Source organism: Amblyomma maculatum, chromosome 9 (genome assembly GCF_055883805.1).
Source record: "Amblyomma maculatum isolate TAMU_Amacu chromosome 9, ASM5588380v1, whole genome shotgun sequence".
In the NCBI taxonomy this organism is placed as follows: domain Eukaryota; kingdom Metazoa; phylum Arthropoda; class Arachnida; order Ixodida; family Ixodidae; genus Amblyomma; species Amblyomma maculatum.
In genome coordinates, this window is record NC_139352.1 from 61,132,917 (window position 1) to 61,154,448 (window position 21,532).

The window sequence follows — 21,532 nt, forward strand, 5'->3', positions numbered from 1 at the left end:
TGCCTAGAGAAAGCTTTAATGTCGGCAGCGTTCCACCATTCAGTGTGCTCCTATTGCATTTCCAAATGGTTGAAGTAGTTGTGTTCCTGTTACGTTCTCTTAATTAGGTATACACTAAGAGGGCTTCAAATTACAGAGAATGCCCCAAACATGGTTAGGATTCATCTGGGTAGAAAATTCACAAGGAACAAAGCAAACTTTATAAATTAATTTATTTAAAATGTGAAGTGGTGATTGGTAGAAACCTCCTATTGGGACGCACTGGATGCACTTTTTTAAGATTTGCGAGGCATTTTTAGTGACAAGAAACAACCAGAACTTCAAACACAGCTTCCTCCGTGCAACAGATAGCACTGAAAGACCTCAGCGGCTGAGCCTGAAGCCTACAGCACAACTCACGCGGAGGAGATTGCTATCCCTCTGGCTCTCAGTATTCGAAACACATCTTGAAGTCTAGTCGTCATCCATGGTACCAAACGACCACCGCTTCTTGACGGCCGCCAGTTTCCGCAGTGGGCACCTCGTGAACGTAGCCGCGTGCGGCCCTTTGCAGTTGGCGCATAAAGGCCTGTCTTTTCTGTCGCATTCCTTGTAGTTGTGTGAACCAGAGCATACCTTACAGCGCAGCGATCTAAGACAGAAGCGAGCCATATGTCCGAAACGTTGGCAGTGCATGCACTGAATGGGTGGTTCGTAGTGAGACCTCACCACAAAGGGCCTTTCTCCGAGTACCTTGGTTGCCTCCGCTTTCGGCACTACGGTCGTAGGCATGACCTTGTCCGGCCTGAAGGTCAGGACGACGTTGAAGGTGGGCACTCTTTCGACTCGCATGTCTACTTGCCTCTTGTAGGCCACTTGACGACGGGCATGTATTACGCCCTGAGACACGAAGCATTCCTGCAGCTTCTCGTCCGTGTAGCCGAGCGGGACGTTAGTGATCTTTCCGATAATGTCGCGTCCATCGGACTTGACCTTAACGCCAACCTTGTACCCGGCTATCATACGCGTTCGTAATAGTCTAGCAGCTGCCTCGGGTGAGCCGACGGCGACGATTAGGCTGCCGTTGTAGGTGACTCTCTGGGAAAGGATTGGTTCTTTAGCCGCCTCTATCAAGTCCGTGGTCACACGCTCGATCTCGAGCTGCAAGAAAGATGGCGCGTCTCCCACTGTTTTGACGAGCATCTCGATGCCTTTGACCGAGAAGTCTTTATAGTAGGACGGCGTGGCACCCAACCAGCTGCGACCTCGACCCCGGCATGTTTGGTACCATCGTCCACTGCCGGCAGCGGGCAGCCGGCGACGCCCCAGTCTTCCGTAAGTAGCTTTCTCCACACACCTCGATGACTGCAATGACGAAGGTGCCGAATACCCCGAAGGTTGTCCGCTAGCGTTTGGTTTCGAGCTTTCCTTTGACTTCGAGTCCGACTTCGTTTCGGAGTCCGTGTCAGATTCCGTGCCCGAATGCGAAGTGGAGTCGCAGCATGAGGGTGATTCTGAGTCCGGGTCAGAGTGAGAGCTGCGTTCAGAGACTCGATATGAGTCGTTGGAATGTGAGCGTGGACTTGCGATATCCAGGCCACCTTGGCATTTGGAATAGCGTGGAGAGGCTTTGCAGGGTCGCCGCTTCTTTTTGGAAGTCTCAGGATCTGAACTCCGAGGAACGATGTCTCTTACCGTCTTCAATTCCGAACTCGAGTCACTATTGAAGCAGTTGCACGGTAAAGGCATACTTGGAACTCTAAACTGTTTCTTTTCCCCTAGCGTAGTTGTATCCACGCAGATAAGCAGATTTGATACGACGATCCCTGTACGGCTTGAGAACTTGGACCTGGAAGAAAATTCCTCTCTTTTGGTAGCTCGAGAAGAGGCTTCCTGTGCCAGTATTAATACGTAACATAATGGGCTGCTGCAAGCAATATACAGCGCCTAAGAGACAATGCTGAATGCAATGCTGAATGAACAATGAAGGTATGAATCTGTTCGTCACGCTGCCCCTGCATATTCCGCCCGACTAACCTAGGTTTCTAATGCAGTTACCCGCCGAGATTATAACATGCTTCTTACTTTGTTCAAACTTTGTTCAAACTGCAATTGCGTATGTGGTCTGCAAATTGGTTTTTAAGGCTTTGAATTGCAAAGTTTTTCCTACATTTTAATCAATGTGTAAATATCCTTATCGACTACGGTATTGAGACGTCCTAATTGAGGCGAGGTTTCCTACCGAGTAATTTCTGCTCTACCTTTTACAATATTAAAAGACAATTACTTATGCTTTCGCAGACAAAACAATATCTTTGTTATAAATGCATCTGAAGGATGTTTTATATTAAGGATATCGACTCAGTACAAATTTATCTAAAACGGGGTAATAATAAATGGAAATCTCCTTATCTGAAGAAGCGGTAGTTGAGCATAATTTGGGTACACTTACGATTAACACACTTTATAATTCGGTACCGACAGTGCAGGGACGTTTCCCGCTGCCTCAGGGACTCAAGAGGAGAATTACAGTACGCACAGTGCAGTTGTTTTCCTTTTCCTTGGAGTTATCATGCTCTGAACTTTTCGTGTTATATTTTTCAGTGACATTTGTCAAAGGCGTTTTTCCGGGTTATAGATGTCGTCGTAACCGAGAGGAGTGAAAGAGCAAATCGCACTCTTATTGGTGACTATAGTGTTGACGTCACGCATGACGTCGCTGCAGCGTCGCTTTGAGCTGTCTGGATACAGTCACGTAACGAGTGACAGTATAGTAACGTACTTAATGCTAGAGAGGAATTCAATTAATTATAATAAATAACCACGCCTACAGCCACCGAATCTGCAATCGCACAGTAATTACCAACATGTGAGCTTGTTCTTTTCTTCTTCAGGTTATACTTTATCTTGCACTGCAAGCTACCGCTCCATGGTTAGATTTGTATCCCTACATTTCAGTATTTTGGGAGGTCCAATTCCACTGCCACCACTCCAGTAATGAGGAAAGGAAAAGCTTTATTTCGAACTGATTTATTTCGATCGCTTGTATATTTTTCCACTGCAGGACGCATGAATGACCGTAAGCACTCGGCTTTCGGTGTCTTCAAATCCCGGATGTCGGTCCGCAGTTTAACCGCAAGATCTGAGCTCGTGTTGCGCCCTAGGAAACAGCCCTGAGGAGTTTCTCAAAATATCAAAATATGTGTCAAATTCGCTTTAGGGACGTCGTAGTATTTGCATTTAGGTGAAACGCAGCCTGGATACATTAGTCACTACTTGCAAGGTTTTGGGGGTGAGCCAGTCTACGACTGTCTCCAGGTATGCTGCATTATCCCTCCGGCTCATATCGCGGTTTTTCTCCTACTTTATAATGATCTATATCTATTATTACATTATTCTATCACATTTATCAACATCAAAAAAGTCCCTTACGGTTTCCTTGGTGTCAACGGCTGTTGGATATGCTTCTATGCAGTTAATCAATTTGTGTTCACGGGGCTATATCTGTCAACCTTCTTTGTAGTGCAGCGTAATTTCGCGGATCGTCGTCATGCGATCCCCCGCAGAATCCAGGTCGAGGCATCCCATCATCCGTCTGAAAAAGCCTTAAGCACAATTTCGGACCGCTTCATTTCCTAGGTGCGGGGAATGTGCTGGTACTATTTCAATGTTATGTATGTTTCTTTAGGATTGGCCGGGCCGGATTGCGTAGTTTGGCACAAACAAAGTTTCTAACTGCACTTTTAAAATCACTAAACATGATTTAGGGGGTATTGTCATTTATAGCCAGTGCATAGCTGCTTCTTCCGCCTAGTATAGACGTAGGCTTGAAGCACGTAACCGTTTATGCCGAGCGGGCATGGCCTTGGTCGTTTACTATGTCAATTGAGCAAACAACTCTACACGGGTATCCTACATGGTTGCCGGAAAAGGGGGCTCGAGTACTGGGATCTGAAGGCCCTTACATAATCTCTTGTTTTCGTCTTCTTCTTGCGTTCCTTATAAAATAGCATTCGATTCTACCCAAGTAAGATAATAAATAAACAGTTATTAAAGAGATTTAGCTTACCGTGATCCGCGATCAGCCACCGTGACCCGCTACCGTGCGTGGGCGAGGCGCACAAGCTGATTGGTCCCGACGCGGCAGGTCTATGTGCCGATATCCAGTATGTGGCGCCATCTATCGGCGTCAAGGGGGTCTGGGCATATGCAGTGGAACGCGCGGTGGCGGATCACGGTAGCGGATCGCGGATCACGGTAAGCTAAAACTCACTATTCTTTACGAAACATACAACGCGCTATAGTGCAACAGTATGAGCGATTTATTTCTCAGTATCAGTCACCATCCGGGGACTGTGGTCGTACTTGATCGCATCGCTCTTGTCCCGCACTGCGGCCAGGCGGACGGGACAGCCGCAGTACGTGGCCGCGTGGGGTCCCTTGCAGTTGCAGCACTTCAGCTGCTCGCGTTTGGCGGAGCACTGCTTGTACGAGTGGTATGCCGCACACACCTTGCAGCGGGTGCGGCGCCGGCAGTGCTTGACCATGTGGCCGAAGCGGTAGCAGTTGTAGCACTGCGCCGGCGGCGACACGTGCGGCGTCACGCGAAAGGAGCTGTAGTCGAGCGCCTCTGCGTGCTTCTCGCTCGGTCTGATGCGCAAGGGTATCGTTCGCTCGGGACGGAAAGTGAGAACCACGGTGTCCCTGGGCACGACTTCGAGGGCGCCGTCCTCCTTCCGTAGCCGGTAGTGAACCTGGCGCTTGGCGGCCACCACACCCGACGCGGCGAAGAACTCGCGGATTTGGGCGTCCGTGTAGACGAGCGGCACTTTGGAGATCTTGGCCATGTTGTCCGAGTAGGCGCTCGGCAGCACCACCTTGACAGGAAGGTCGCCCAAGCTGTCCACGTCCTGCGACAGCGGTATGAAGGAGAGCTCGAAGGTGTAAAGGGAGCAGAGAAAGAAAAACCTTTTTGAGCTATCCTTAAGAGTTTCCTTTAAAGAAAATTCTGTTTTCTTACGGGAGCGGAAATGATACTTGACTTAAATATTTTTAATGGCTCAGACTGTCTACACTGCGAGCTTGTCGACGCAGTCAACAGTCAACCTCAGTCAACCTCATTAATTTCAACCTCATTTTCAGTCAACCTCATTAATTTCGATAGCCCTTCGCAGTTAATAAGAGCAGTGGTCGTACTAGCGACGAATAACCGAAAAGTGCGCTATAAATTACAGAATTTGTGGGGAGTCGCCAGATGACAGACACCTAGAACTTAACAGCCCTGTAAAACTCTCGCATCCCAATCCCCCGTCTTCCATTGTTTAGCTAAGGTAGATAGTAATTGAGGGCGATTTTGCAAGCATCAGACTGGCGCTTGAGAAAAATGATCAGGGAAGGAAGGGTGGGGGGGGGGGGGGGGGGGAGGGAGGAGGGTCTTTACATTTGGGCAACGTAAGTTGTGACTATTTATCCTCTCGCCCTCCCTAAAATAATTTATAGTTATCACCGCTATTGGCCGGCAGAACATAGCCTGATGAGAGCGAATATCAGGAGCTGCTTCCAAGCGCCATCCGCGCACCGGTGTCGCTCAGCCCTCACCTGTAAAAACAACGCAAGTAATTTAACTTGGAAACATGATATCCTGAATTTTCTCGAATAGCCCTTCTGACGCCCATCTCCTTTGTCGCTAACAGGTGTTCTTCTTTTTTATGCCGAACTAAATGCCTCTTGTTCCAGCCACGAATAAAGCCGGTCCTGGTATCAGCGCATGGTCGTATGCCTTTGTTCCCGAGTGGTCAGCTTGGGCTCACTGGCACTCGCGATCAAAGGACAGAGAGACGACCGGAGTGCCAGCGTCGTGCAAACGGAGAATTCATAGATATACAATTATTATTCACACCTACAGTGTTTAAGCAAAATAAAATTTCACGAGCATGATCTCTGAATTAGGTTCATTGAAAGCTTTACTGACACAAGGTCACACTTTGACAACAGCCAAAAACTTTTTAACAATACTTGGTCGTCAAAAGCGCTGCGGTATTTCATTTGGGAACCGAAACGTCATCGATCGATGTCTGCAGTCTATATAGACTCCACTACGTAATGCTGATATGGACCGCGAAATCCATGACAAAAAATGCATATTTTAACGACTTGTACCTTTAAAATGTTCCAGCTTTGATTCGTGAGACGAAGATTCATTAAAATGTCGTTCCTCGAAGTCTTGAATTCAAGTGGTTCATAACGGGTAGGTGTAATTCTTGCATTCTGAACAATAAGTAGCGAAATTTCACGTTTGTGGAAGCGTGCAGCTCAGTCTGACAGCTATGGTCGTTCTTTAATTGTCTTCCCGAGGAAGCACACACAACAACGTCAATCCGCCAGTAAGTCATTCTTCGTGTGGGCGCACGAGGGGAAAGTGTTTGTAGCCACCAGTTGATCCTTGGATTGGTGCGCCAGGATACACGTCCGCTGCTGTTAAATTAAGAAATAACGTGTTGATGATAAGTGGAGCTGATAAGCATCCAGAATCCTTCAATCTTTGTAGCTCACCGCATCCGGAACTCAGCCTGCAACAAAACAGTAAGTATTGGGACCACTTAATTCCTCCCTTCTGGTCTCAGTGTTAGCCGTTGGGCGCCGCTTACACGTTTAAATTATGCGGATGCAACAGCACAACGTATAATTCTGAGGATAGTGGTGGATTTGAAATGTGTTTTGTTGTGTTGGGTTTTATGGCGCATAAGCAACTAAGGCTATCATGCGCCAGGAGCAAGGTTAACTTGTTTTGTGAAAAACATTTTTTATTTGAAATTGTTAAACGGCTTTAAAACTAAGAAAATGCACAAAACAACAAGACTTACAAGCTCTTAGGAAGCGTTGGCTGTTTCCGGTACCATGGACAAAGCCTAACCTGTGCTAATAACTGGCTAAATTTGGAACAGAAGTTACCGCGGCAAGGATTACCAGACACCAGCAAATGTCTCATTTACTATGGATTAAAAGGAAGCTTACCGGCAATATGTCATTACTTGCTAAGTAAGCTTCAGCAGTCGTTAACAGATTTTTTTTTTTTTTGCCTCATGTACGTCTTGAATGAAACAAAAAACGTATTTAGTCCCTCCGTTCACATGCAGTGCTGATGGCTTCTGCTATTCTCTATCTTTCTCTTTTATGCTGAGCGTCGATGTGGCGGGAATCAAGAATTGTGGTAAAATGAACAATACCAAATTTTAAGCTCTATGTGGGCGTAAAGGGGGTTAAAATGGGGTATTCGGACGTGAATGGTACTGTAGCGAGGCCTCAGAGATCCGAGTTTGATATCGATCTTCACGATGCAACCATTGCTTGCGAAAACGACAAATGGCAGCAGTACCTTCTTTTTTTATCCCTTTTCCAGCTAGTAAAAATCGCAATTTTCGGTTAATTTTGGCTCTTAGTCATTTCAGCGAAGAGATGTATTCATACACGCCAGCTTCATTTTCACATCAATGCACTTGTAAATCCTCAGGTTTTATTAAACCTTTAGCCGAATCGCTAAAGACAAATAGCCTTCAATGAAGAATTTTGACACGGTCGCTAAAGAAATAAAGAACGCAATAAAAATACGACTCGTACAGAGACGCACAAGAAAGGGCCAAATAAAAAAGCTCGTTATATCTGTGAAATATGTTTACCGACAGTGAACGCCTCTGGGACGACCATTCGAGTCCTTTCTTTGCCGACTGCCCTGGATGCGTATGGTGGAAGTTACTTACCTGTAAAAGGCTGGCAGCAATCGTAGTTTCCACGGTGACTCGCAAGTTCCCTTTCCTGGTGATTCCGATGGTTAGCGGCCTTTCTTTGGCTGCTGCCGCAATATGCTCTTCCGCACAGCCGAGACACACCTCTGACAAAGCTGGCGGCAATTTGTTGAGTTTCTTGACAAGCAGCGGTATGCCGCAGTAGCTGCTCTTGCTTTGGCGCTTTTTTATGAGAGAAATGTCAAAGTCAGCATCCGCTGCGTTCAAATCGTCATCTAGTTCTTCGTAGAGAACTCGGTCACTGTAACTAAAGCCTCGTTGGGTTCGCGGCGACTGTCCGTCCTTGCACATCGTAGGAGAAAAGAATGCCGTCGACAATTTCTCGGTCCTTCCATTATTTTGCTGTGAAGATTCCCCACAACTGTTGTCTCTGTGGAGGCAGGAGGAGTACAGAAGAGAAGACGGTTCGCGCACATCTCCATGGGTTTGCGGATAGTTAATCTGCACATGCGGCAGGCACCCGTCTTCGTTCTGTTGATCCTTCCAAAGTTCAGAGGTTGAATAAAACGACGATGTGCCTTTTTCAAGTTTAATCATCTTCGAATGTAGAGTTTCTACAGTCTTCGCCATGATACAGTTCGTTTCGGCAAGCTCTCTAAAGAGGCAGTTAGGACCATTTTTACCTGTATCATTGATATCGTCAACGTCTTTCTGGTCTAATGAGTTGGCTTGAGCTTCGTCATCCCTCGCCGGATATTTGACATCTTGAGCAATTGACGATACGGTGGGTAGGGCCGAGCAGCAGTCAGGTGGGACGTTAGTCAGATAATTGTCTTGCGTTACATGAGCAGTCATTTTTTTTAATGCAGGCTACAATTCACAGCTGTTGCAATTGGCCTCAGCTTCCGGTAAACGCATGAAAAGAGGCTACTTGAGCTAGTCTCTACGGCATACTTCGCAGCAGCGTGCAGCTGTTCGGTCTGAAACAATCCAGTGATGTTTATCATTCACGGCGGCAGTCTGCATGGTGTAAGAATAGAAAGGTATCTCAACTAGCGCTCTGCAGGTGGCACAGAAACCCTCGCAGTTTCAGGCGCTGAGACAGATTGCGCCACACGACGGCGGGCTGCTCTTCGAGTTGTAAACTACAGAGTAAAGTGGCCAGAAATAGACGTTAGCAAGAACATGTTGAAATATTTGGGAAGTATATATTGAGAAGCAATGACAACAATTAGTTAGTGGTTACGGCGCTCGACTACTGTTCCCAAGGATGCGGGATCGAATCCCGGCCTCGGCCGCCGCTTTTCGATGGAGGCGAAAAGCAAGGCGCCCGGGTGCTGTACGATGTCAGCACACATTAGAGAACACGAGGTGGTAGAAATTTTCGGAGTCCTCCACTACGGCGTCTCTCATAGCCTGAGTCACTTTAGGACGTTAAACCTCACAAAACAAACCAAAGCAACAACTAGTCTGAACGCAAAGCTTAGAAAAATGAGTAAATAACGACAAAATAAGATCCATGTATGCCTATCGTTCTCAGTGTTTACCAGTCGTTCTCGTAACCTTCAGGTTATTTAGTGTGCGCAAAACATTGTGGATTCCAACAATTAGCTTTCCACATGGTCGATAATGAGTGGATGCCTGCGTGTATTGATCGGTCATCCGTAATTCATCAGCCTTCGAAGCGAAAAACATTCAGAGGATTTAGTCCCTGACATACAGGTAGTCAGTATGGTAGTCACCTTTCAAAATGGTTGTTTAATCATTCTACACAGCATGCTACGTGAAAGTGTTTTTGCCATGTACTGTATTGTACGATGTACCTTTAGTTTATTATTGTTTATTTTGGCGTGGAGCACGCGCCCGTCGATTGCCGTGGCCCGCCCACAAGCGCTCCTGCGCTCCAGCGGGCACGAGAATGTACTCTGTATTGATGAATAGTGATAAAATTATGCATGTATGTATGTATGTATGTATGTATGTATGTATGTATGTATGTATGTATGTATGTATGTATGTATGTATGTATGTATGTATGTATGTATGTATGTATGTATGTATGTATGTATGTATGTATGTATGTATGTATGTATGTATGTATGTATGTATGTATGTATGTATGTATGTATGTATGTATGTATGTATGTATGTATGTATGTATGTATGTATGTATGTACGTATGTATGTAGTGTCATCCCCCTCTAGGCATTTTCCCTCGGCTTCCTGAATCTGTTTCTTCTCCCTACGATTCCTTTCATCCAGGCTACTTATATGGCTCCAGAATTTCGTTGCTGTCTCTTTAGTTGAGCCGCGCACTTCCCTCCTCCAGCGGTCGGCGTGCTATTTTACATTACTCTGGACAGGTATTTGCACTTCCAGTTTCTTATGCCGATAGGATTCCCATTTTCTGTGTGTCTCCTCTTGAGATAGCTGCGCAACTTAGCTTCTCTGTGTACTCTGGAAGCCATTGGTCTTCATTCGATTACCTGTTTCATTTCACTATTCCACCAGCTTCGAGGAGTCCTCCTATCTTTGCACCAATTTTACTGTTTTACTTGTCGAATTTTTGTGCAGATGAGCTGTGCTAACTTATTATAACCCCACTCCTTCGTCGTGTACTCTTCTACCGTTCCCTCAATGCCTGATGTTATTAGCTCTAGTTGCGGTTAAATTTGTGTTTGGTTTTTGTAAATCCTAATGCTTCCCTTTTGACCAGTGTCCCATCTGCAAGCTAATACGTTTATGGTCATTTTCCTAGCTGTACGCGCCTTTTTCATCCATTTCCATCCTAGCGAGCTTATTGTAGATTCCTGGTGACACCAAGTGAATGGTCGTTCCTGGTGAATGGTCGTTCGCCTATTCCTGAATTATCTGGCCTTCGTATTTCCTTTCTCTATTCACAATAACGATGTTAAGATGCTCACAGATTTCCAGCCTCAAGCCGTCGGTTTATCCATCCAGATCCTCAATGTATTCATTCATATCACCCAATAAGACTATCTCGGCACCGTCTCCAAACTGTTTGATATCTTCAACTAGACATTTAACTAAATCTCTATTTTCCTGTTCTCATTTGTCCCCTGTCCATAAATAAGCTACCCCTAGCCATGCCGTTTTACCTGCTATTGTTCCTGAAACGCAGGCATGTTCTTTGTAAGCTGGTTTTACCATTTGCCGATTGATCCTTTGGTTCATCAGCATACCAGCTCCCTTCTTCTCCGTTGTTGTTCTGCTGCACCCTTCCCAAACAGGGCCTTCGATGACCGGTGGCTCTTCTAGATATATGGGGTGTGTCTCGCACAGAGCATATACACCGAGTTCACCATCTATTAACTGCTGTCCTATTTATAACCATTTCGCTCTCTTTCTGCCGCCTTGCATGTCTATGTAACGGATCATGTAGTTAAATTATTTTCCTTATCTTTCTTCCTATGTTTCCTTTTGGTCGGTTGTTTGGAGTTGTTCTCTAGTATGCCATTTTCTGTTCCACTGCGACTCCCTACCCTAGGCATGCTCGCGGACCTTCTAAAAAATCTACCCCACGGCCAGCCAAGCGCCAGCCGATCTCAGCGTCCACTTTTCTCTTCTGCACCGCCATCTGTCGTCAGGCAGCGGAATTGCGAGACTTATTTTGAAACGGTCAGAGATCACGACAAACAGCGCCGTTGGAACACTTTCCTCTTCTTACTCCGTGATCTGGACGTACGTCTCACATATTCACGTACTTTTTCACTTTGCTTCTCAGATGCGCAAAAAGTTGTATGTTCTTATTTAGCAAGCATGCACGTTTTAAAGCAGCCTATGAACTATGCAGTGCTGTTCTCATTTGAGACCACCGTTGATAAACATGTAGCACAGAATATAGCAAGTCGGCAGCCTAAAATTTCAGTTTTATTTGAAGCAGGGCGTTTCGTGTCCCGCGTAAATATTCATAAATAGTGGGTTGCGTGTTCAAACGGCAACATGAAACAGCCACAGTCTAGTAATACTAGTACTTAAAGGACCTCGACAAAACCCTTAGCAACAAACCCAGTATCCAATGCAGGCGTTCTTCAAGCCATGCATCCAAAAGCCGCAACTGAATTATTCCTTAGCTACCATAAATACCTTTGTGGACTACTGGCTGGGAATAGCATACTCAGCGATGAAGGAAAACGTGATCCGGCCATTTACGTCTTGGCCACTGGGGAAAAAACCAAAGGAAAGAGAAAAACGTTATAAGTGAATTTCTATTCATATTGCAGTTATCCATTCTCCTACCCGTCTGCATCATAGTGTGGAACTTTGCTCTAAGTGAGTGCTTCTTGCAGCTAAGAGGAGGCGCTGCAGTTCACATTTTTCCAGAAAGCTGAAATTCAGCAAGTTACATATAACCCAAAAGGCTGGTAGTCGGACGAAAGCGGAGACTTGCGAATAGGTCAGTGCGCGAGACATCCATACTTCACCTACTGCTGAGATATTGGGTTTGCGTAGTAAAACAAAAAAAAAAGAGGAGAAATCACTCAAAGGCAAAAAGGCTTGTCCGTTTGCATTTATGTCAAAGCTCACAAAACTTGTCAACTGTCATACGATGAAGAAGCAGAAGGCCGACCAAGACGCATCAAACGAAGACTTTCTGGAGCTCCAAGAAAATATACAGTTGTATCTACCCGCCATACCCTCAAATGAGCCTACGGTAAGCACACGGAAGAATATTGAATGCATCTTCAGCGTCAGACATAGCAGCGGTAGTCGTTAGAGGAGAGAGCTACACGATTTCGATTTCGGCAACCGGGCTTTTTCAGACATACAGGGCTGCCGAAGGTTCAACATTCCCGTAGTCTTTCGCATCGTCGAAGAAGACAAAAGCTTCTGCGATATCGACCCAAACCAAATCGCCCATGAGTTGATCTGCATTCTACAGAAGGACGTGGCCCACCAGCGTCTGAGCCGTCGCGGACACCTGACGGTTCGCGTGGCAAAGCTAGACCCGGCCATCAAGCTCCTGGACATCAAGACGTTAGGGGGCGCCAGAGTGGAATCCACCATACCAGACACGTTGCTTAAAGGGCCACTGTCCAGGGAAGGCCCTTTTAAGCAAATGAGCCCAGTGTTTCGATCAGGTACCGGAGATAGTCTGTGCAAAATGCTACAGTGACACGCGCGCCGCAAAGCATCGAAAATACAATTCAAAGCTCTCTCATGCTCTCCTTTGGGAAGCCAGCTTCCCCGTTTCCTGCGCTAGCCTGACGGGCCACAGTAATGACGCACGTACCGCGAACGACGTCCATTGGTCCGTCTCGCTGACTGACGGGAGAAGGATGGGTGTCTACCGCTCGCTGCGCGCTTTTCCCTCGCCACGGCCAGACTGAATCCAGCGGCGCGCGCTCCCTCGGCCGTTTCTTTTTTTTTTTTTTTTTTTTTTCTTCGCGCTCGCGGAGTGCCACGCCCCACCTCCCGCCAAACGCGGAGGTGGAAGAGGAATTTGTCTTGCGGAGGCTAGATGAAAAACCTTTGCGAGGGAACGGAAGGAGAGAAGCATGACAGAATCGGGTGATTGCGGTGGCTATAACTGCGTTATTAGTTACTCTTTTCAAAAACATTTTGCTGCCTTACGTTTTAGGGGCGAAGTCTCACAGTCACCGGGGAAGAAAATATTTTCGACCGGAGGGTGGACAGTGGGCCTTTAAGAATGAAGACCAAATAAAGTCAGTTCCTATCCTATACACGGACGAGCATATCCTTGAGAAGCTTGCGCCATTGGGATTGGTGTCCGTGCGACGACAGTTCGCCACCAAGAAGGGAGATGGCAGAAGAGCCATTCCAGGTTCACGCGGAAAGGTCGTGCTCACGTTCAAGCCTGAGGTGTGTCTACCAGAAAACGTCATCCTGGGACCGTTCAAATTCAAAGTGGAGGAGTACCTGGAACCCGCGGTGCAGTGCCGCAACTGCTTGCGGTACGGACACTACACGAGGATCTGCCGCGGACTCATTCGATGCCGCAACTGCACTGGAAACCATGATCATAAGGTACTGCATCTATTCTGGCTGAAAATATCACTCGCATTTCTCTTAACAGCTCTTCGGCAGAAAGATCAATACGTTGGCGATAGCTGTGAGCTATCATCGCGGCCCAGTACACCCGGCGAAAAGCGTAAAGGCGGTATATATATATATATATATATATATATATATATATATATATATATATTTGAGGACAACATGAGGTGAGATGTTGTCACGCAATTCATTCCCGCACTATGGCTTTAGAAATGCACTCTCAAGATGCAGTGATAATTTAATTTGTTCGCGTGCTGCTCTCTCTTGTACTCTTTGAAAACGTAGGTATAATGTCTTAGCAGAACACAATATCTGAAAGAAGGTGAAAAGAACTGTAAGGTCACGTGATGAAGTTAAGCCTACAGTTTCACAGCACGTGTTCGGAGCTCCGTCTACGCCTATGCCCATGATACTGCAGCTCCTTCCTGATGAGAGCATCATTGATGGAACTACCGTGGCATGCCGATTCCTTGCGGCTTTCTCCTGATTCCTCATTTCTAGCAAAAAGAAACAAAAAGGAATTAAAGAAGCAAGCGAAGAAAGAAGAAAATGGGCGGAAATTAACGAGAAATTATTTTTGTTTTTATTTTGCTTAACATTTACTTATTTCTGAAAATAGGTGCGCACATTATTTCAGGTTGTTACTTGCTGCAAGAAGCTGCCACTGGTGCTATATACAATTTCGTTTTATATCCGTACGCTTCCCTTCACTCTTGAAATTTTAGAGCCACGATACTTTTTGCTACGTTCAGTTTGAGGCTGTTCACGAATTATTGCGCGCTAGCATGGTTAGCTCTGGTTCAGTACGAATTATCTTAACTTTTCCTGCGTGGTTTTGCTTGGTTTGAAGTAGCTTGCCTCTGCTCACGTAACTTATGGCGTGTGCTTCAGAAATTTGCAAAAGTGACACTGAGAGAAAGCTATTCTTTAACCAAGCTCTACTAACGTGCCTGCTTGAACTAGGAGTAGCTTGACTGACTTCGGCTTCCAAGGGTACCCGTCGGTTTGATTCCAATCTCCAAGTGGCTGCCCAAGCTCGCAGATCCTGCCAGTTCTGCCACGATGTGTACATGTGACCACTTCAAAACGTTCCTATAGCTTTATTAGGTACATTTCGGGTTATCATGGATTGTGGCGCCATATAGAATCGACTAATAAAGGCTACCTTCTATTGCCGCCGTAGCCCACTCAAAATCGCATCTTTTTTCTTTCCTCTTTTCATTCTCGCTACACTTGTTCCGTCTAACAATTTTCGTTACTTCATATCATTTACTGATTTTATTTTCCAGGTGGTTGTGCATTTATGAACACTGAAAGTTTCGAACTTAGACTCAGTTTACACTGATGACCGCGGGCGTCGCCACTATCCGTAAACACCCGTAAACACATGTATGCAGGCGATATTGTGCTGCTAGCTGAGAGTCTGGAAGAATTGCAAACTCTAGTTAAATATTGCGGAGACGAAGGGGACGCTCTAGGATTCAGTTTCAGCGCCGTTAAGTCGGGCCTGATGATTTTCAACGGCTCAACTGATCAGGGTTTTAAAATACAAGGCCTTGAAATACCTAGAGTAGCAGAATATAAATATCTGGGGGTATGGGTAAACGAAGGATTGGCATACATTGGAAAGCATGGGCAATCACTTAAGGCCGAAGGGCGAAGGAATGCCGGGATAATGAAGCATAAGGCATTGTGGGGATACAATAGGTATGAGGTTTTGAGGGGTATTTGGGAAGGAATTATGGTGCCCGGACTTACTTTCGGAAATGCGGTTTTGTGCCTAAAATCAGAGGTACAGTCGACATTAGAAACAAATCAAAGATCCGTTGGACGATTAGCACTAGGTGCCAATGGCAAAACTACAAATGAGGCGGTACAGGGAGATATGGGCTGGGCATCTTTCGAAGTGCGGGAAGCTCAGAGTAAAATATTATATGAGTAACGCCTGAGGAAATTGGACAGTAACAGATGGGCAGCTAAAGTATTTAAATACCTGTACCTCAAAAGCGTTGACTCACAATGGAGGAAAAGAACTAGGAAACTAACTAGTACGTATACTAGTAACAAGGACGGAGAAATAAAGAGCATTAAGCAACAGGTGAAAAACACAGAAGGTAAAAATTGGATAAATTCGATGGATAAGAAACAGGGTGTGGAATTATACCGCAAGTGGAAAATGCAGATCAGGAAGGAAGATTTCTTTGATAACTCAAGAGGCAGTGCCCTACTTTTTGAAGATAGATCAGGGTGCCGTAGAACACGCAGCTACAAAAAGAAATTTAACAATGGAGATGACGCATGTGCTGTATGTGGAAACTCCAGTGAAACAATTGACCATATTATACTCGAATGTAATGGTATCCATCCGGAAGTTGATGCAGGCGCAATCACTGTTCCTGAAGCTCTGGGGTTTAGAGATACCAGTGGCCGGGTGAATAAACCGGCGGTGGAAACTAGCAAAAAACGACTGGAAGATTGGTGGCTTAAAAGCAGAGAAGTGACATAATGTTAGTAATGTAGGAGCAAAATTTAATAAATAGAATGATGGTTTAGTTAACTATTCTTAATCAATAATTAAGATATATGGAGAAAAATGAGCATGATAGCTACTGCTACCACCCCGTTTCAAAGGGGACGCTCCTATATTCCATCCATCCATCCATCCACCCGATTTCGACCTATCAAAAATAGGCGCTTTTTTTCGTACATAGGACATGCGAAGTTTCGCAACTGGTAATATTGTCCTGCTCTGATGTATGTACATTTCTCCGGTCCTCCTCACGCGCATATTGTGGCAGACGGTAGATGGCAGATTATATTTCTGGGCAATTATTGGTCGATTGGTTGCTTTACGTTGAGTTTCTCAACTGGTATGATCAAAAACCTCTGAGACAAACAATGACTGTTCGGTGGAGCCCTAGTGATAGCACATTAAAACAAATTTTCAAACTCAATGAGCAACCTCCAATGCCAGTCATTGAACGCTAAGGAGACAGGGGATTTGTTTCTGAAATTGGGGACTTGTTGTCTATAAAATTATAGAAAAACTTCCTAGGTTTGGCATGATTAGCATGCACACACTACAATGAACATCTCGAACTTAGAATAATCGGCCGAGTTGATTCAACTCACCATGAGAGACATTTCTGGTAAGTTGTACGTTAGAGTGCCACAGGAAAGTTGCTGACGCACCATAATTCCTTGCAGGACTACCGGTCAAATGAGCTGCTCTGTGCCAACTGCTTCGGTCCTCACAGGGCCACATTTCATGGCTGTCTGAAACGAAGAGATGCCGCGTTCGCCCAAAGGATGCGCCGATCTCGAGAGGAGGAGGAGGAGGAGGAGGAGGAGGAGGAGGAGGAGGAGGAGGAGGAGGAGGAGGAGGAGGAGGAGGAGGAGGAGGAGGAGGAGGAGGAGGAGGAGGAGGAGGAGGAGGAGGAGGAGGAGGAGGAGGCTATATGATGCCACCAGCCGACGTTGCTAAAGGCGACCTATTATGAAGTTACAACCTTCCTGTCCCTTTGTAAAAGTACCTAACAATAAAAATAAAAGGAAAAAATGTCGCCAGCTGTTTTGATTTCCGTCTATGCCTAGGTTATCTAATCCTCTAATTCCGTACGGCGAACCACGCCGTGGGAAATAGGCAGTCTGGCGTGTCCCAGAGGCGGATTCTTCAGCTCGGAAAGGGGAGGTGTTCTTGTTATACTCCACTCCCCCTTCGTCCAGCCCCTCAAGGGGAAGCAGCCAGTGTCTTCCGTGCCATCACCGCCACCGCTCAGGTGATATATCGCTAGCCCTAGACAGAGCACTGTTCTCAATGCCCTAGAAGAACCCCATTCCGTATCGCAGACGTAAAGGAATACCCGCCTTTGTCGGCATCGTGGCCGGAAGTGCCCACCACACTGGTGCCTCTTCAGTCTTCTCCGGTTTGAGTACGTGTGGAATACGAGACAGAGGAAGCTTCGTGCTTTGCGGATTGCATAATTTTGGAAAGAGTGATATGTCCTTCCAAAAACCGCGAAACATACATATACTACGGTGAGGCAGGCCTAAAGTAAACAAAAATAATGTGTATCTGCCCGTGCCAGTGGAATTACTATGAAAAGCTTCCGAATGGATTTAGATTTTAAGAGCCATTTTGCCTACCTCATCATTATCATCATCATCATAAGCCTGACGATTGCCACTGAAAGGCGAGGGCCTTTCCCATATTCCTCCAATCAACCCGGTCCTGTGCTAGCTGCATCCACTTGACACCTGCAAGCTTCTTAGACGCATCCGCCCACTTAACTTTCTGTCGCCCCCTGCTATGATTTCCTTCCCTTGGAATCCAGTTTGTTACCCTAAGCGACCATCGGTTATCTTCTCTCCGCACTGCATATCCTGCCCATGCCCATTTCTTCTTCTTGGTTTCCACTAGAATGTCAGTAACTTGAGTTATTTCTCTGACCCACTCTGCACGTTTCCTACCTAGGCCTACCTACCCAGGCCTTCTAGGCCGCTTGAAAGGTTCAGGCTCAGCCGTACTGAAGTGCGCCAATTGAGGCATGGACCTTCAGGGAAGGAAAAACGACAAATACATATTCATCCGGCGCATGAAAATAACACATATTCTTTGTGCCTTGTATTAGTAGCTGTTTAGGATTGCTTGCACTGTTTTGAGCAGTGAAGCATTTATATTAGAAACCAGTTATTCGCGCTGTGATCCAAATTCTGGACTTAATTTTGACTGTATTGCAAACCATCCATAAACTTAGCGGCAGTCCAGCTAGGTCGGCTTTCCTGGGGTAGTCCTGAAGGAACAAAAAAAAAAAAAGAGTGTTATTGAATGAATGAGTAAATAAATAAAATGAATGAATAAAGAATTTGAAAAAAGTCTATGGCATCGCGTAACCGTTGACGGTATAACGCTCAGCGTTGTCGAAGGCGTTGCATTTTATAGTTTAATTTATTAAAAGGCAATCGAGTTTCCAGAAAGACAATAACCTTTTGGTAGGTGGTGATTTATTTATATGGGCATGGTGCAACAATGTAAAGGATGATAGTTTTGTAACCGTGTCCAAACGTCTTTCCGGTTGGGTTGTGTTGTGGGGTTTAACGTCTCAAAGCGACTCAGGCTATGAGAGACGCCGTAGTGGAGGACTCCGGAAATTTCGACCACCTGGGGTTCTTTAACGTGCACTGACATCGCACAGCACACGGGCGCCTTATTCTCCGACTACAACGAAAAGCGGCCGCCGAACCCGGGATTCGATCCCGCGTCCTTAGGAACAGTAGTCGAGCGCCGTAACCACTGCGCCCTTCCCCGCGGGGCCTGCGTGTGCTTACTTGCAAACGTCTTTTAAACACTACCGGAGATACGTACGAGGGCTGTGTGCAGACGGGTTTAAGAACAAAACAGACATGTATGTGAACAGCGTTTAATTAATAGATGGTTATTTACCTCTAGTTCGATAACCTTATTTTTTATTTTAAAGACAGTGGCTTAAAGTGATGTTGTAGGCAGACAACGTGGAAGGTAAGTCATTTTTTTTTTTTTTTAAATTTCTTAAGCAGCAACCATCGACAGTAAAAGTACACGTTTGAAAGCTCGCTGAAGTGTCTTTCCTCACTGTTGAACGATATTCGATAACTATAAGTTTGTTTGGTACACTTCAATATTTTGTAAATAATGCCGTCTACGCTTTCTGGTGGTGTTAACTTCAGTGAATCTATTATTTTGGCAATTCCGCTAGCACCAAACGTTATTTAAGGCATAGCTAGGTGAGTCATCAAGGCGCGGAAAGATAGGGTAAGTCACTTTGAGTTAAATATTGAGAAGGCAGTGTCAGAAGCATCCGGAAGTTTTAAACGAAAGCTTCACTACGCCAGGTAGTTCGAGCCGTCGGGTACGCGCTGTTTTCCCTTTGAAGGAGATTCAGAGATCAAACTTCTGTGTTAAGCCTGGTGGTCGCCATGTGACGTTGGGGCATACTTAGGCCACCAAATGGCCCTAACCACTGTCAAGGTCAAGGTCACGTGAGGTGGCGTCAGTGTGATGTTTAAGTAGAGGGCGCTAGAGAGGCGATGCGTGTATAAATAGGAGCCCCCGGGCTCCTGCCAAGGTTATTGTGCGAGATGGAGGAGGACGAACACTCTGCCACAGTGCGTCGGAACGCGAAGGCACCTCGGAACGAGGCCCTGAAAAGGCGGCGTGCCAAAGACACCGATAAAGAAAGGGCTACTTACGTTTAAAGAAACGCACAATGTGTTTAATCCAAGCATGGCAATGAGCGTAGCCATGTATTTACATGAAGCTTTCTCTGCCAAAGAGACCGATGAAGAACGGGCTAATTACACTTCAAGAAACGCACAATGTGTTTAATCCAAGCTTGGCAATGAGAGTATAGCCATGCATGTACATGAAGCTTTCTCTTCCCTCTAAGGTTAACCAAAGTTAAGCCACAAGCTAATTTTTGTTTATCTCCAGCACACCACCTAGTTGCTAAAAAAATACGGAGTTTACGTACACAGAAAAAAAGAGAAAATATTATTACTCCTGTAATAACGCTTCCGGAGTGGCTCGGGAGACTATTAGTTATTGGTAATATTTCCTCTGATATGCCAAGCAATTATCTGCGAAATGATCCGAGTATAAAAGTTTTATCAAAAATGGAGCAATTACATGACAGTGGCTAAATAACTATGCAAAACAAGACCCCATTCGCTGAAAAGCAGGACATACCTTTGACAACGTGCAGCGACAAATATTTCTTATCAGAACAGTCATTTCTTTACTTATCATTGTCAACTGACTCGAAGTTTGCATGTGCAACAAATAGCATGATCATTGAATTCACTGATAGGTCACGGCTAAAACAGAACCACCATTCCATTCGGACTTGCTAGACGAAAAGCAAAAGTCTGTTGCACGCGTAACCACTTGTCTAAACATCGCGCCGAAACATGACCCTATCTGTTTAATTTGTTCCTGTTAATTTTAAAGCGTTAGCTGTAATGCTCACTTGCGCCAGGGTCACATTATTCCACACATCGATCGTGGACAAACCAAGTTTCTTAATGGCAACGAAGCGAACCAATAATAATGATAATAATAATTCGTTCACAGGAAAACTAAGGCGCAGTAACTGTCACACACGCTCTGTGGGCATCTGAACCGCGCCGTAATTGCAAGGAGGGAGGTGGGAGTGGAAGTGAATGGAGAGAAATAGGAGCCGTAGCAGAGGGCTACGGAGTAATGTCGACCTCCAGGGGATCTTTAGGTGGACGCTCCTGGCCCTACGGTGCTGTGACTGGTAGGTCACTGCCGCTTGCGGCGGGGGCTAGCCTGCCACCGGATTTTAACCGTTGTAGGCCGTCATTGCACCCGATACCGTTTCGTTGGTGGACAACGGCTGTTGTGGAGCGCTTCTTTCTCTCCCTCTTATTTTTCTTTCTTCTCTATTTTTTTTTCTGTCCGCACGAAAGATCCCCCAGGTGGTCGAAATTACTTCGTAGCCCTCCACTACGGCTCCTCTTTCTCTCTTTCCACTTTCACTCCCACCTTCGTTCCCTCCCTTATGGCGCGGTTGCGGTGTCCACAGAAAACAAGTGAGACAGTTACCGCGCCTTTCCCTTCCTATAAATAAATCAGTTCAGCAGAGGTGGCTCGGTTACAGAGCCAGTAGTGCATTTTCTTTTCCTTCTTCCTACAGCCACAACAACAACAACGCCATCGCTCAGCAGGACATAAGAGAAAATATATAAAGAATAAAAATAACAACAGAGAAATC

General features: G+C 45.8%; 3 protein-coding genes across 3 annotated transcripts; 1 reads left to right on the forward strand and 2 right to left on the reverse strand.

The window, feature by feature from the left end:
* Positions 1-453: 453 nt before the first annotated feature.
* LOC146179172 (uncharacterized) lies at positions 454-1,728 on the reverse strand. The gene has a single exon (XM_084580134.1). The coding sequence runs from the start codon at positions 1,726-1,728 to the stop codon at positions 454-456; it is 1,275 nt and encodes a 424-aa protein (XP_084436260.1).
* Positions 1,729-4,301: 2,573 nt separating this feature from the next.
* LOC146179173 (uncharacterized) lies at positions 4,302-8,072 on the reverse strand. The gene is made up of 2 exons (XM_084580135.1): positions 7,737-8,072; positions 4,302-4,889 (listed from the first exon to the last, which is right to left on the reverse strand). Exons 1-2 carry the CDS (start codon positions 8,070-8,072, stop codon positions 4,302-4,304), a joined length of 924 nt encoding a protein of 307 aa, XP_084436261.1.
* A 4,219-nt stretch (positions 8,073-12,291) lies between these two features.
* LOC146179174 (uncharacterized) lies at positions 12,292-17,543 on the forward strand. Its single transcript, XM_084580136.1, has 5 exons — positions 12,292-12,396; positions 12,460-12,763; positions 13,387-13,730; positions 16,968-17,147; positions 17,487-17,543. The coding sequence occupies exons 1-5, from the start codon at positions 12,292-12,294 to the stop codon at positions 17,541-17,543; spliced, it is 990 nt and encodes a 329-aa protein (XP_084436262.1).
* The last annotated feature ends 3,989 nt before the right edge of the window (positions 17,544-21,532 follow it).